Source organism: Leguminivora glycinivorella, chromosome 24 (assembly GCF_023078275.1).
Source record: "Leguminivora glycinivorella isolate SPB_JAAS2020 chromosome 24, LegGlyc_1.1, whole genome shotgun sequence".
Taxonomy (NCBI): domain Eukaryota; kingdom Metazoa; phylum Arthropoda; class Insecta; order Lepidoptera; family Tortricidae; genus Leguminivora; species Leguminivora glycinivorella.
The window spans coordinates 9404531-9420181 of NC_062994.1; the positions used below are offsets into that span (position 1 = coordinate 9404531).

General features: G+C 38.7%; 1 protein-coding gene across 1 annotated transcript; it reads right to left on the reverse strand.

The window, feature by feature from the left end:
- Nucleotides 1-3721: 3721 nt before the first annotated feature.
- On the reverse strand, nucleotides 3722-4984 carry LOC125238940. Its single transcript, XM_048146431.1, has 2 exons — nucleotides 4888-4984; nucleotides 3722-4524 (listed from the first exon to the last, which is right to left on the reverse strand). The coding sequence occupies exons 1-2, from the start codon at nucleotides 4927-4929 to the stop codon at nucleotides 3979-3981; spliced, it is 588 nt and encodes a 195-aa protein (XP_048002388.1). The 5' UTR covers nucleotides 4930-4984; the 3' UTR covers nucleotides 3722-3978.
- Between the last annotated feature and the right edge of the window lie 10667 nt (nucleotides 4985-15651).

Sequence of the window (15651 nt, forward strand, 5' to 3'; positions counted from 1 at the left end):
ATTTTTAAATACCTATCCAACAATATATCACACGTTAGGGTTGTAATGAAAAAAAATTCAGCCCCCACTTTACATGTAGGGGGAGTACCCTAATAAAACATTTTTTTCCATTTTTTATTTTTGCACTTTGTCGGCGTGATTCATATACATATTGGTACCAAATTTCAGCTTTCTAGTGCTAACGGTTACTGAGATTATCCGCGGACGGACGGACGGACGGACGGACGGACGGACGGACGGACGGACGGACGGAGAGACAGACATGGCGAAACTATAAGGGTTCCTAGTTGACTACGGAACCCTAAAAATGGAGTTTCAAAACTTCCTAATTTTTACTATCGTTGTTTTTTGTCAAGTAAGTTTTAAGTAAATCTTTTCTTTATGAAAAAAAAAGTTTTTTATTAAAACCGGAAAGGTGCCCACATAGAGTAAATATGTGGGCACCTTTCCGGTTTTAATTAATTAATTTTATTTAATTATTTTTCTTTATCTCATCACCAAATGTTTTTTTTATTTAGTTTTAAGTATGTGTGGAAAAAATAAAGCTAATAATTTATTTGCCGTTATACAGTGTGTTACCCAGCACCTTATGATACCTAGTACATCTGAATTTACAATACATCGCGATGTTTCTAACACTTTACAGCGTTCGTGGTCAACGGGTGACACCGTTAGTGTGTGGTAACATTATCCGATCCGATATCGAATGTAGGACTAATATCCCCTTAAGTATATTTAAGCCGCCATCTTTTTTTTTTTCTTTTTTACGAAATCTTTTTTAAATATATAGATGTATTGACAAAAAAAATATGCCGCCATCTCTCATTTTTGAAATCCTTCCTGCATCCAATATCGGATCGGATAATGTAAACGCACTTTACGGGTGTGAATTGAATTTTTAATTTTTTTTCTGTCACAGATGCTGTTAATGTCAAGCCTGGGGGGTTACCATGACGTGCTAAAGCCGTTCAGTTTAGGTTGAGAGAAAGGGACACAGCTATAGCAGTTACATAGCTCCGTCCCTTTCTCTCAACCTAAACTGAACGGCTTTAGCACGTCATGGTAACCCCCCTGGTGGAGTCTTCGGCCGTCGCCAGGGAGCGGAGAGCAGTAGATTTCGGAGATTATATCAAGAAGTTTTTCGGATCTTTTTCTAAGGGTTAAAAAATGGGTTAAGTCAAAAGGCAAATACGGACGTAGATTATTTTTTCCCTTTAACAGACACATTATATTATAACACTGATATAATTATATTATGGTATAAACTGAAACAGATATACTAAAGAATATACAGTCAAGAATATACAGAATATAAGATATACAGTCGGTTGCATCGCTCAAGTCGAAATTGAAAAATCTGTGGCTATCTGATTGCTAATCTAAGCGATCGGTTATGAGTTGTGTTGTCTCACTGTCTCAATGTCTGTATTATTTAAATTCTCAATTGTTCTTTTCCCATTTTTAGTGTAATTTCTCCATTCCTTTTTTTATGTAATATTTGTTCATTCCCATAAATTATGTGTGTATTTATTTAATTATTTGTCTTTCTGGTATGGTTATACATGTTGCTGTATGTGTCACCCTCATCTCTTTTTATCCTCTCATTCACCTTTTTTTTAATATACAACGTTGGTGGCAAACAAGCATACGGCCCGCCTGATGTAAAGCGGTCACCGTAACCTATGGACGCCTGTAACTCAAACAGTGTCACATGCGCGTTGCCACCTTATTAGACTCTCAGACTTGTACATTCCCTTTTGCTGTGTTAAGTACGCAGCGAAAAGGAGTGCACAAGACGTTCTAAGGAGGGTTCGGGTTGCCGACGACTTAAAGGACAATAGACGGAACAAGTTAGTTCCGTAAGTCCTCCCGTCATCAGCACACTGCAACCTCGTTGAGCTCTGGCAGCCTTACTCACCGGCAGGAACACTATGAGTAGGGTCTAGTGCTATTTGGCTGCGGTCTTCTGTAAGGTGGAGGTACTACCCCAGTTGGGCTCTGCTCTAGATTCGAGCGAGTCACTCAATGGTTAACTGGAAGAAATCCCTCAAAGGGATAAGTTCGCCTTTGTACTGTTCTTTACTGTAATTACTGTGTTTTTTGTTATTAATTGTACAATAAAGAGTTTACTAGTACTACTAAAGAAAAAGCGATCAAGCCCACTGGTGGCGAAACCGGGAATCGAACCCGGGTCTCCAGCTAAACCGTTACACCACCTCGACCGCCGACGTTCCCATCAAAATGTCTCTAGTGTTATCTTTATCTCTGAAGGCTAGGCGCCTTTGACCAACTCTAAGGGCGAGCAATTTGTGCTTGCGCCTCCTATTATAGATTAGATTAGATTAGATTTATTTATTTCATGATAAAAATTACACTTTAAATTTTCTACATGTCAAAATATATATTTCTTATTTTCAGCATTTTGGTGTTGATGTTTTTATAGATTTTTTCTTTAGTCTTATAAAATAGAAAATAGTCAAGCGAAAGGATGTACATCAGCATCACATTGGCCCAAAAAATTTAACTACGTTCGTAAAAAATCTGTTTCATTTATTTCCTGAAATACTTAGTTATTTTCCCTACATTTCCCTCATGAGCCCTATATGTTTTTAAATGTCCCGCGATTTTTAGGGTTCCGTGGTCAACTAGGAACCCTTATAGTTTCGCCATGTCTGTCTGTCCGTCCGTCCGTCCGCGGATAATCTCAGTAACCGTTAGCACTAGAAAGGTGAAATTTGGTGCCAATATGTATAGCAATCACGCCAACAAAGTGCAAAAATAAAAAACCGGCCAAGAGCGTGTCGGGCCACGCTCAGTGTAGGTGTAGGGTTCCGTAGTTTTCCGTATTTTTCTCAAATACTACTGAACCTATCAAGTTCAAAACAATTTTCCTAGAAAGTCTTTATAAAGTTCTACTTTTGTGATTTTTAGGGTTCCGTAGTCAACTAGGAACCCTTATAGTTTCGCCATGTCTGTCTGTCCGTCCGTCCGCGGATAATCTCAGTAACCGTTAGCACTAGAAAGCTGAAATTTGGTACTAATATGTATATCAATCACGCCAACAAAGTGCAAAAATAAAAAATGGAAAAAAATGTTTTATTAGGGTACCCCCCCTACATGTAAAGCGGGGGCTGATATTTTTTTTCATTCCAACCCCAACGTGTGATATATTGTTGGATAGGTGTTAAAAATGAATAAGGGTTTGCTAAGATCGTTTTTTGATAATATTAATATTTTCGGAAATAATCGCTCCTAAAGGAAAAAAAAGTGCGTACTTTATAAATACTTTCTAGGAAAATTGTTTTGAACTCGATAGGTTCAGTGGTTTTTGAGAAAAATACGGAAAACTACGGAACCCTACACTGAGGGTGGCCCGACACGCTCTTGGCCGGTTTTTTTCATAATTTTTAAAGATATGGTTCAAAAGTTAGAGGGCACATTTTTTTCATTTGGGAGCGATTATTTCCGAAAATATTAATATTATCAAAAAACGATCTTAGTAAACCCTTATTCATTTTTAAATACCTAACTTTTGAACCATAAGTTTAAAAAATATGAAAAAAAAAATACAAAAGTAGAACTTTATAAAACTTTCCTTGATAGGTTCACAGCGTACGAACCCTACCGACACGCTCTTGGCCGGTTTTTAGTGCCATGATTTGGTTGACCGTCCATAGGTTAGATGATGATGAAGCCTGTAATCGGATAATGAAAGAAACACTAATTTACATTACTTTATTTAAGCTGAATAAATAATAAAACTAGAATATTTATAATAGGGTAGCGCTATTACGCCACACTAAGGCGTTTAGGAATTATAAATTCCGCATGGAAAAATTTGTACGCATCCAGCAGGCCTCCGTGGTTATATGTAGATCATAGCGACTGCTCCGGCAAAACAGACGGTCGCATGTTCGAGTCCTGCCGAAGGTATGAATTTTTCAAGTTTTCCTTTAATTTATAATAGGGTAATTTACCCTAGTTCTCTTCTCCCAGCTTGTCACACCTATAATCCACTGCTCCCAATCCCTGCGCCGGCACTGCCCCATTCAGTGCAACATTAGCGTTGAAAGGCATCCTCCCATTCACTTCAACATTACCACCAACTTGCAACGCCCCTGATGAAAACTCAATACCATATTCTCTTGGAGGTTTGACAACATTAGCATACATTGGGGCTTTTTTGTAAAAGACTTCACTGCCAATGTTGCTTACGCCTATATTGCTAGTCAAACCAATATTGTTGTTAGATAGGCCAATGTTGCTGCTAGCTATCCCACTGTTGCTGCTAGCTAAATTGATATTGCTGGGTATGTTGCTAGCGTAATTTGCGTTGCTTATTAGATATTCTTGTCCTAAGTTATTCTGTGCAATGATGTTATTGGATAGTTGGTTTGTTTGGCCAATATTGGCTAGGAGATTGGCGTTGTTGGCAAAATTGGTTGCTAGAGGTAAATTGCCACAGTTTTGGTTGTTTAGGAATTTTCGCCCTCCAAGGCTGCTGAAGACTTGTGCTGTTGTGTACTGAAATATAAAATAAACATTAATGTTGTTATATAAAGTGATAAAATTATCATATATTTAAATATTGATACTAAAAAAAGAAGAAGGCACATTTCAATGCCATTATCCCTAAAGATAAAAGTCAGTAGGATCTTTGTTATATTTTTATTTAAATGCGATTTTTTCTAGTAACGATTGTAAGAGATATTTTAAAATATGCTTCAAAAATATTTTTAGAATATAAAGCGATAATAAAGTTTAAGTAGTTCATCTTAGTTGAAAAAATGGATTAAATTCACAATTTTAAAATCGCTTAGAGAAATAAACAGGATCAAAACAATGTTTAAATTACTAAAAAAATATTTTTTATATATTTTTACTTACCTGTATTATGACAAGTTGGAAAAAATACAGCAAATAATTCATTTTCCTTAACAATTATTCTTATATAAATAAATTATACTATAATACTCTGTTTTAGATTGTGATCTAATAATCTTATCCAAAATCAACCACTTTTATATATTGCACGTTGCTTCATTGATATTTTCATCATTCATTGGTTAGTACGTGACTGAGATGTGCACAGTTATCATATAAAGATATAATATATCTGTTATGTAATTATGTAAACTATTAATTAAAAGTATTTACGTCACACTTGCTTGTAAACATTGTTTATGTATTCATCAAAACAAATAACATGGTGGGGCGGAAGTTAAATATTGCAGACGAATATTAGAAACGAGAGTAAGTAAGAGGAACTTAACTCGAGTTTGAAATATTTTACGCCGCGAGTTACACACTATGATTTTCATCACACTCATAATGTAAAAAATATTTAAAAATAAGTTAAGTACGGTACTAGAAATAGTAGAAATTTCATAACTCCCCCGGAAGAACGATTCTTCTATAACTCCCGCTCCGCTTGCGTGCAATAACACATTTTGTGTGCGAGTGTGATGAAAAGATCATCGTTAAGAGGTGTAGAGGGAAATGCTTGGAACAAAATATATAAATAGACTGAGCTCTGCAGCATTTGCAGTGAGCAAGATCCGTCAGTTAACAGACGTGGAAACAGCTCGATTAGTTTATTTTAGTTACTTTCACAGCATTATGTCATATGGTATTTTACTATGGGGCCTCTTCAGAGATAAATACCATATTTGTTCTACAGAAGAGGGCTATTCGAGCAATATACAAAATGAACCATAGAGACTCACTTAGAGATAAGTTTAAGGACATTAATATAATGACAGTGCATTGTCAATATATTTATGAGAATATTATCTATGTACATAAAAACATTTGTAAATTTAAGAAAAACTGTGATGTACATAATACATATAAACACTAGAAATAAGCATAAGCTTGCAGTGCCCTTCACTCGGCTCCATAAAATTAAAAAATCATTCATGGGTAATTGTGTAAGATTTTATAACAGACTTCCTAATGCCATCACTGAACTGTCTTTTAATCGATTTAAACATTATGTAAAGCGTATACTGATCTCTAAAGCCTACTATAGCACACAAGACTACATGAATGATAATTTGATAAAACACCGTGGGATACAAGTATTGCTGAAAACCATTAATTATATAGCTTATTATTGATGATATTGATAATTCAATGTATTTTTATACTATTTTTTTGACATTTAGAATTTATTCTAGAAGTTTTTAGACTAGTATTTTTTTTATACAATTTAGATTGATATCATTTTATTAAATCAATGTAGTTTTAAAACAGTATTGTTTATTGCACTAATAAATTGCTCTGATATTTAGAATAAGATGAATATTGTACACTGTTGACAATTTAAAAGTGCTTATTGTAAGCCTATTTGAATAAAGAATATTTTGATTGATTGATTGAAAACTTTTCGCTTCAATACTTAAAAAAATTAATGTACAGAAAACAGTATTTTTTTTTAAATCTGATATTGAGTTGACTGACATTTAGATTTTTTTTTATCATGAAGAAACGTCTGCGAGCGATGTTAAATATTTTTAAATTAAAGGAAAAATATGCTGTACATTTATTTTATAATTACACCAATTATATTAGACATAATAACAATACAATTGGCGTAGGGATGTGACGACCCCATCGCCCACTGGTTTTACCAGTGCAATCAGTCAACGCAGGGCAGCTTGTGGCGAGCTGTTGGGGAACAGCGACCCTACGTACCCGAGTGCTCCTGGGGAGTTCTGTTACCCGTAAGACGGGTGGGTGGGACAGGACTCTCTACCTCTGGCTTGCCTTGACTGGCCGTCCCGAGTGGAGTCGTTAGGGCTACATGCTCCAGGGGTGGAAGTGAAAATTTGCATCCGAAGATACGAAAGCGATAGCTTAACGCGGCCACGTTTGTGGCGTTTCGTGAAATTCGGCTAGCCACCCTGGACAGAAAGCGGTGTACACCTCTCGACACCCTTGAGTTCTCACACCGATGTTGCCCTTGAGCCATCTTGGATGTCGCCTTTTGTGGGGGCCCATCTTGTGGGGACGAGTCACCGTCTGCCGGAAATAAAATTGCATACCGTTTTATTAGGCAGGCGTCCGGTTTTTTATCCCATAGCCTAGTATTTAATCCATCACTTTCATCCAATAGCCCAGTTCATTTTAGATTCCATTAAGTCTCAAATAGTCGTTACATCCTGGCGGGTGTTGCCTCTGCGTGTGTCCCATGATACGGGCAAGGGCAACATCCGCTCGGTGTACCCCTTACATTTCATTAAAATGGCAAAAGGGACTCTACGTGTTGGCTTCGGCCCCGCGCACGTCTCCCAAAGGTCCGGAACACCATTGTTCCGTGATGGGAAAGACATACAATATATCAGTTTTATTTTTCATTTTAGGTGGAATTATGTAGGTACTTCTAAAATAAAACAAGAATATGTTTAAAAGGAAATTCATAATAGCATTTGAAAAGGATAATTATATAATATTATTATTTACAACTATTAATAGTATAATTTGGAAAAACTCCCGACCACGACAATAAATACAGCGTTTTTCTCATCTCTATTAACACATCTCCGTAACAATAGGCTCAGTGTATCCCTGCGTGACCAACGACTGAACAACTTGATGGTTCAATTCCAAATCTGGTTTATAATGCTTAGAGCAAGCGACTATCTTCCTCACCACTCCATTTTCGACCACCATCTCCCCTGCACCCGATACAGGATTACCAGCGAGAAAACTTGACGTGTGAATCCCCTGATGATGATTTGATAAGAATAATTTGCCTTCAGGTGCCATTATAAATTTAGCTGCCGGTCCTTTGCTACCTTGGTCTGCGTTACTGGTGTCAACTAAAGTATTGTTCGCGTTATACAATCTACCATCTTTAACATAGACTTCAAATTCTGCTCTTTCATTTTCATTATAGTAAGGAACGGGTACACATTTTTCATCTTCACATTTATGCTCACACTTATATTGTATTAGCATATGATGTGTTTTATAAGCCATAGCCACACTTCGGATTTCTTTCTGATTCGTATAGCTCTCACAGTTGCCAGTATTTACATCACAGTTGCCCGTACTGCTTCCAAGGACATACAACGATGCATTAAATGCTGTCATTTTCCATGTGTAACCACCTTTAGTATTCAAATAGACTTGCACACAATTTACGATTGCATTTGATGAACGTGAACATTTCCAAAGAACTCCTGTATGTTCTAATAAGAACATTATATTGTCCTTACTTGCAATGGCCATAGTGACTTTTCTGTCATCACTGACTCCAAACACTCGTGCGCAATGATTGAGAGTTAAAGAACACCTGGTAACTTGTAATCCAGAGCTTCCAGCATATATACTATCCCCAATATGAGTTAAAGAAGTAACTGTGGTTCCTAGTTTGTGCAGTGGCTGACAATTGGCTTGCTGTTTATCGCACACCAATATAGTGCCACCGGAAAGATCATCAAGACCAGCAATAAGATGTCCTCTAACACTCGTCATGGACCATACTCCCGAAATGGCAGAGTAGAAAAGTTTGCAAGAATGTTTAGTGTACAAGTGACATTTTAATATTTTTCCGGAATAATGACCCGCGTAAATATACTCTCCGCTGATATGCAGGGAGTAAATTGAATCGTTCGATGGTCGGTGAAAAATCTCACACAGATCTTTCTGGCATTGCACTATTTCACCATTAAATTTACCGAAAAATGTTAGTGCAGGAGTGTTGTCCACATCGCCTTCGCGCGTCTTTGTTTTGACAGATGTTGAAACACTGGATGAATCGATGTATTCATCTAACACTGTAGATGTAGCCAATGCTGCCAACGTCAGCGATATAAATAGCGTTTTTAGTATATCCATTGTAATCGTTGTGAGTGAAAGTAGTGAACTAAATTAATCCAGAGTAAACCCTGCTTATAAACGATACATCGTTTGTACAACAAAGGATGGACTTTAGGCGACTGATAACTAAAAATCATTAAATATTGTTTACTTTCGCTTCTATCTAATTTTATTTAACTAGTTAATATAGGGTAGGCATGATAGTATGCAATTAACTAATGAGTTAACATAAGGGTGAATTTCAACATACTCGAAATTTTCTGAAACACCCGATTGGTGTGAGTTTCGGTTTTTGGACAAAGGGCGCTGGTTCAGTCCGGAAATCGACGCCTTAGAAAGATTGCACCCGTTTCGGGGTGCGAACAAAAATGGGGAGAACTTAAAAGAAAAATATATAAATAAAAGCCCTACACTCACCCGCGCTCTGCGTGTAGATTGGCCACCGCTTATGATATATTTTTGGTTCAAAGCCACGGCTTTTCCTCTCGCCGTACATGCACAAATTTTCAGCCGCAATTCACACCGTCGTGAACGTCAACGAATTTTCTTCTTCAACTGACATATTCTTTTTTCCTCTTTCATGTCATATTTTTCAAATCTTGTTCTAAAGATTTTTGATAATATTAATATTTTCGGATAAAAGCGCTCCTAAAGGAAAAAAAGTGTGCCCCCTCTAACTTTTGAATCATGTGTTTAAAAAATATGAAAAAATCACAAAGTAGAACTTTATAAAGACTTTCTAGGAAAATTGTTTTGAACTTGATAGGTTCAGTAGTTTTTGGGAAAAATACGGAAAGCTACGGAACCCTACACTGAGCGTGGCCCGACACGCTCTTGGCCGGTTTTTTCATATATTTGATCGCCATTGTTAGATTATGTCCGATAACGGCATCATCGCTATCAAAATTTTTATTTTTATTTTTTTATTTGCTATATGGGATAAAAGGCAAACGAGCAGACAGGTCTCCTGATGGTAAGCGATATTTTACTTTTCTAATATGATGAGGAATACGCTGTTAAAATTATTCGGTTTCCTCATGTTACACCGTGTATAATGAGGATTGCTCCGAGGGAATTCACCCTACGCGACAACAGTTCCGACTGTTTTCTTTTTAAATATTAATCTTATCACTATGTATTTGGTATCGTTTTATAGGTAATTTATCGACGATGATTTGGTTCTTAAAGATTAAACTCGTCAGTCCTACCGTTTTGGAATAAAATCCAGAAAACTAGAATGAGGGAAATGAAAAGGGGGGTAAGGAGGGGAAAAATTGACTCTTCGGCGTGCTTCCATATCGACATTGAAGCACATATATGAAAGCTACATTCTTGCCAAGTTTCATGCTTTCTTCCGGATGGGACCGTATTTTTAACACGCTTTTATTAGGTCGTCGTGTATGTAACTATGTATGTAATGGAATCTAAGGAAGCTAATTTAACCATCTTCCAGGAGTCGTAGCGTAATGAAAATTGGCAGCTATATGTAGTTCCGATGACAATACAATAATATGGTACTGTTGAGCTGATCTGATGATGGAGTCGGAAGATATGAACTGGAACTACATGATGGAACATCGTATCATAGTCGTTTTTGGGTTTCTTAGAAAAGTCTTGTAATGAACTTTGACTACAATTAGGTTACAAGGTCTGATGATGGAGCCGGAAGATATGAACTGGAACTACATGATGGAACATCGTATCATAGCTGTTTTTGGGCTTCTTAGGAAAGTCTTGTAATGAACTTTGACTACAATTAGGTTTCAAGGTCTGATGATGGAGCCGGAAGATATGAGCTGGAACTACATGATGGAAACATCGTATCATAGCTGTTTTTGGGCTTCTTAGAAAAGTCTTGTAATGAACTTTGACTACGATTAGGTTTCAAGGTCTGATGATGGAGCCGGAAGATATGAACTGGAACTACATGATGGAACATCGTATCATAGCTGTTTTTGGGCTTCTTAGAAAAGTCTTGTAATGAACTATGACTACGGATAGGTTTCAAGGCCTGATGATGGTGCCGGAAGATAAGAACAGAAAAAGGGGGGGGGGCTCGAGGGGGAAGCATGAAAGAAAGATCAACGTAGTATTTAAAATAAGTTGGGTTAGCGTTTTCTTGTGACCTTTCAGAGCAAACAAAGGGGGCTCGGGGGCGAAGCCCCCGCATAAAAGAAAGATCAACGTTGTATTTAAAATAAGTTGGGTTAAGGTTTTCTTGTGATCCTTAAGAGTAAAGAAAAGGGGGGCTCGGGGGGCGAAGCCCCCCGCATGAAAAAAAGATCAACGTAGTATTTAAGATAAGTTGGGTTAGCGTTTTCTTGTGACCTTTAAGAGCAAACAAAGGGGGGCTCGGGGGGCAAAGCCCCCGCATAAAATAAAGATAAACGTTGTATTTAAAATAAGTTGGGTTAGGGTTTTCTTGTTACCCTTAAGAGTAACGAAAAGGGGGGCTCGGGGGGCGAAGCCCCCCGCATAAAAGAAAAATTAACGTAGTATTTAAAATAAGTTGGGTTAGCGTTTTCTTGTGACGTTTCAGAGCAAACAAAGGGGGGCTCGGGGGGCGAAGCCCCCGCATAAAAGAAAGATCAACGTTGTATTTAAAATAAGTTGGGTTAAGGTTTTCTTGTGACCCTTAAGAGTAAAGAAAAGGGGGGCTCGAGGGGCGAAGCCCCCCGCATGAAAGAAAGATGAACGTAGTATTTAGAATAAGTTGGGTTAGCGTTTTCTCGTGACCTTTAAGAGCAAACAAAGGGGGGCTCGGGGGGCGAAGCCCCCCGCATGAAAGAAAGATCAACGTAGTATTTAAGATAAGTTGGGTTAGCGTTTTCTTGTGACCTTCAAGAGCAAACAAAAGGGGGCTCGGGGGCGAAGCCCCCGCATAAAAGAAAGATCAACGTTGTATTTAAAATAAGTTGGGTTAGGGTTTTCTTGTTACCCTTAAGAGTAACGAAAAGGGGGGCTCGGGGAGCGAAGCCCCCCGCATGAAAGAAAGATCAACGTAGTATTTAGAATAAGTTTGGTTAGCGTTTTCTTGTGACCTTTAAGAGCAAACAAAGGGGGCTCGGGGGCGAAGCCCCCGCATGAAAGAAAGATCAACGTAGTATTTAAGATAAGTTGGGTTAGCGTTTTCTTGTGACCTTTAAGAGCAAACAAAGGGGCTCGGGGCGAAGCCCCCGCATAAAAGAAAGATCAACGTTGTATTTAAAATAAGTTGGGTTAGGGTTTTCTTGTTACCCTTAAGAGTAACGAAAAAGGGGCTCGGGGGCGAAGCCCCCGCATGAAAGAAAGATCAACGTAGTATTTAGAATAAGTTGGGTTAGCGTTTTCTTGTGACCTTTAAGAGTAAAAAAAGGGGGGGCTCGGGGGCGAAGCCCCCGCATGAAAGAAAAATCAACGTAGTATTTAAGATAAGTTGGGTTAGCGTTTTCTTGTGACCTTTAAGAGCAAACAAAGGGGGCTCGGGGGCGAAGCCCCCGCATGAAAGAAAGATCAACGTAGTATTTAAGATAAGTTGGGTTAGCGTTTTCTTGTGACCTTTAAGAGCAAACAAAGGGGGGCTCGGGGGGTGAAGCCCCCCGCATAAAAGAAAGATCAACGTTGTATTTAAAATAAGTTGGGTTAGGGTTTTCTTGTTACCCTTAAGAGTAACGAAAAGGGGGGCTCGGGGGGCGAAGCCCCCCGCATGAAAGAAAGATCAACGTAGTATTTAGAATAAGTTGGGTTAGCGTTTTCTTGTGACCTTTAAGAGCAAACAAAGGGGGCCTCGGGGGGCGAAGCCCCCCGCATGAAAGAAAAATCAACGTAGTATTTAAGATAAGTTGGGTTAGCGTTTTCTTGTGACCTTTAAGAGCAAACAAAGGGGGGCTCGGGGGGCGAAGCCCCCCGGATAAAAGAAAGATCAACGTTGTATTTAAAATAAGTTGGGTAATGGTTTTCCTGTGACCCTTAACAGCAAATAAAGGGGGGCTCGGCAAAAACGAAATACTTAAATTTTGTTTGAATTAGTTGAAATGTGACAATATTTTCTAATCGAGTCAAACAAAATCCCACTAGCTGAGAGCTTCAAAACAATGTATGGCGAAAGTATCTCTCTAATGTCTTCAAAAAGTCCGCGATTTTACGGATAACTTACTAGGTATAAACATTTTTATGATAATACCGTAATAAGAAGGTAGCCGCTAGTTATTATTAAGTAGCAATTAGCAATAAGTATATACACGTTAAGCCACAAATGGCATGTAAAATCCGCCTACTTGAAATAAATTTATGTATAAATGTTAAAAGTATTTCATTATTAATGACTAAAAAGTATAAAATAAATTAATAGTTTAAAAAACACTATAAAACACGCTTTTATAAATGCACGTAAAAGCCAAAAATAAATTATGGATCGTTCAAGTTGTCTCTATTTGTGAGCTGAAGTTTAAAAACTATGTGCTTTTAATTATAATATTTAATTGTAAAAGCGTGGGGCGCTGGAACAGGAAAGACTTTCTTGTAAACAAATACTAATCCGAACTTCCTGGCGAATGAAGTTGCATAAGAACATAACGTTTACATATGCCACCTAAGGGTTACCAAAGAGAACCACAGATATCTCGTCCACGAACAAGAACTCTGCATCCTGTCACTGTAGACACTTTCCCCTTTCGTACTTTGATTACAGGAAAAAAGCGGCGTTCTAAGTGTCGGTGACTGTCGACTCTCCTCGCTACTAGCGCATATTTTGTCTGAGTTCGACAAACTGGTACCTACTTTGAACACTGACTTTTAATTGATTTGACTGTTTAATGTAGAACCTACTAGTCATGCTGCAACTCCAGTTAGCGCGTCAATCTGTGTAACCTCCTTCCCGTAACATAGCATAATTTGATTTAAGTATCAGCAAGTTATACAAAAAGTCTTTCCTGTTCCAGCGCCCCACGCTTTTACAATCAAATATTATAATTAAAAGCACATAGTTTTTAAACTTCAGCTCACAAATAGAGACAACTTGAACGATCCATAATTTATTTTTGGCTTTTACGTGCATTTATAAAAGCGTGTTTTATAGTGTGTGTGCGCGCGCGCGCGTGTGTGCGTGTATGTGCGTGTGTGTGTGAGTGTGTGTGTGTGTGTGTGTGTGTGTGTGTGTGTGTGTGTGTGTGTGTGTGTGTGTGTGTGTGTGTGTGTGTGTGTGTGTCTGTGCATGTGAGTGAGAGCGTTAGAACCAGACTAATTTCCTTTCAGAAGGCTTTCGGTTTCGTTGTACGTTAAATTGCCTAGCCATTCATGAAGCGTAGTTTTCAGTTCTTTGACAGTGAGGGTTTTAGTGTTTACCTTGCTGCTTACTTTATTGTAGATAAACGGATGTAGGTGCGAGCTAAATCTTTTGGCAAACACGGATACCGACTGAGGCACTGAGTATTATTTGAGCATTTCTTTTTTTTCGCCACTTTTACGAAATGTGATATTTCTACTCAGAATCACTAGCTTTTCCAATCCTAGTAGTTAAAAAAATTGTCCCATACGATGTTTTCTTATTTTGTTACCATTCTCCGTACATGTTGTGTGGGGTAACAAAAGAGGAAAGTAACAAAAATGTATGGAAATTCTGGGACACTTTTTGTCTCCCAGTGAGATTGAAAGTACTCGTGATTCTGAGTACAATTGACCTAAAATTCCCCAAAAAAATCAAAATAAAAAAATGGCATAAAAATAAAAAATGCTCATTTCAATTCGGACCGATATATCTGGCCTTAGCGTCTATTTCAGACGATTTATGGTGCAATGTCCGAAAGACATCGCTTTTGATGACTAACGAGACCTATGCGAGAGCGACACATTTTGCCACACATCTCACAAGGGAAGCTTCCAACCGATTGCGACGTTTCGCTATGGTGTCTTCTTTCCCTTTTGTCAGCAAGTGCCGCAAACCAGGTCTCATCGACGAACTTGCGACCATCTCCAACGCACTTTCGCCACTCCGTCCGCTTCTCCGCAAGCTTCTCCCAGTTTTGGTAGTCGATTTTAAAGGCTGCCATGTCCCTCTTAGCGCAGTCTTTGAAGCGAAGCAATGGTCTCCCAACATCTCTTTTGGCATTCGCTACTTCGCCTAGAAGAACACGGCGTGGTAAAAGGGAGGGTTCCATCCTGTGCACATGCCCCAGCCAACGCAGTCGCCTCTGTTTGAGAAGCGCGGTCAGACTGGGTAGCTGTGCGATTTCCAGAACCCTCTGGTTTGTCACCCTGTCTTGCCATGATATGCCCAAGATCCTACGCAGGCAGCGCATATAGAATGAGTTGACACGGCGTTCGACTTTGGCATACGTCGTCCAGGTCTCGGCTCCGTACAAGAGTATGCTCAATACAGAAGCCTGAAAGACCAGTACCTTAGTCTTAGTAGTCAGGAGTCTGTTTTGCCACACTCGAGCACGAAGCTTCCCGAAAGTAGTAGCTGCCTTGCCGATGCGAATGTCAACCTCTGCATCGAGCGAGAGATTGTCAGTTATGGTCGAACCTAGGTAGCAAAACCGATCAACCACCTCCAACTGCGTGCCATTGAGTAAAATCTGTGGGACTAAACTAACACCTTGTGCTAATACAACCGTTTTCTTGGTGTTGATGGACATGGCAAACAGGGAACAGGCCTTGGAGAATTGATCCATCATTAACTGGAGCTCACTTTCGGAGGTAGCAACAAAGGCTGCGTCATCGGCATAAAGTAGGCTGTCGACGAAAAGATTCGAACCGATACGACCTTCAAAACTATGTTCCTTCACAACTTGTAGAATAGTGCATACACCCATATTATGGCCATTATTTCAAAAGTTGTCCACCCCA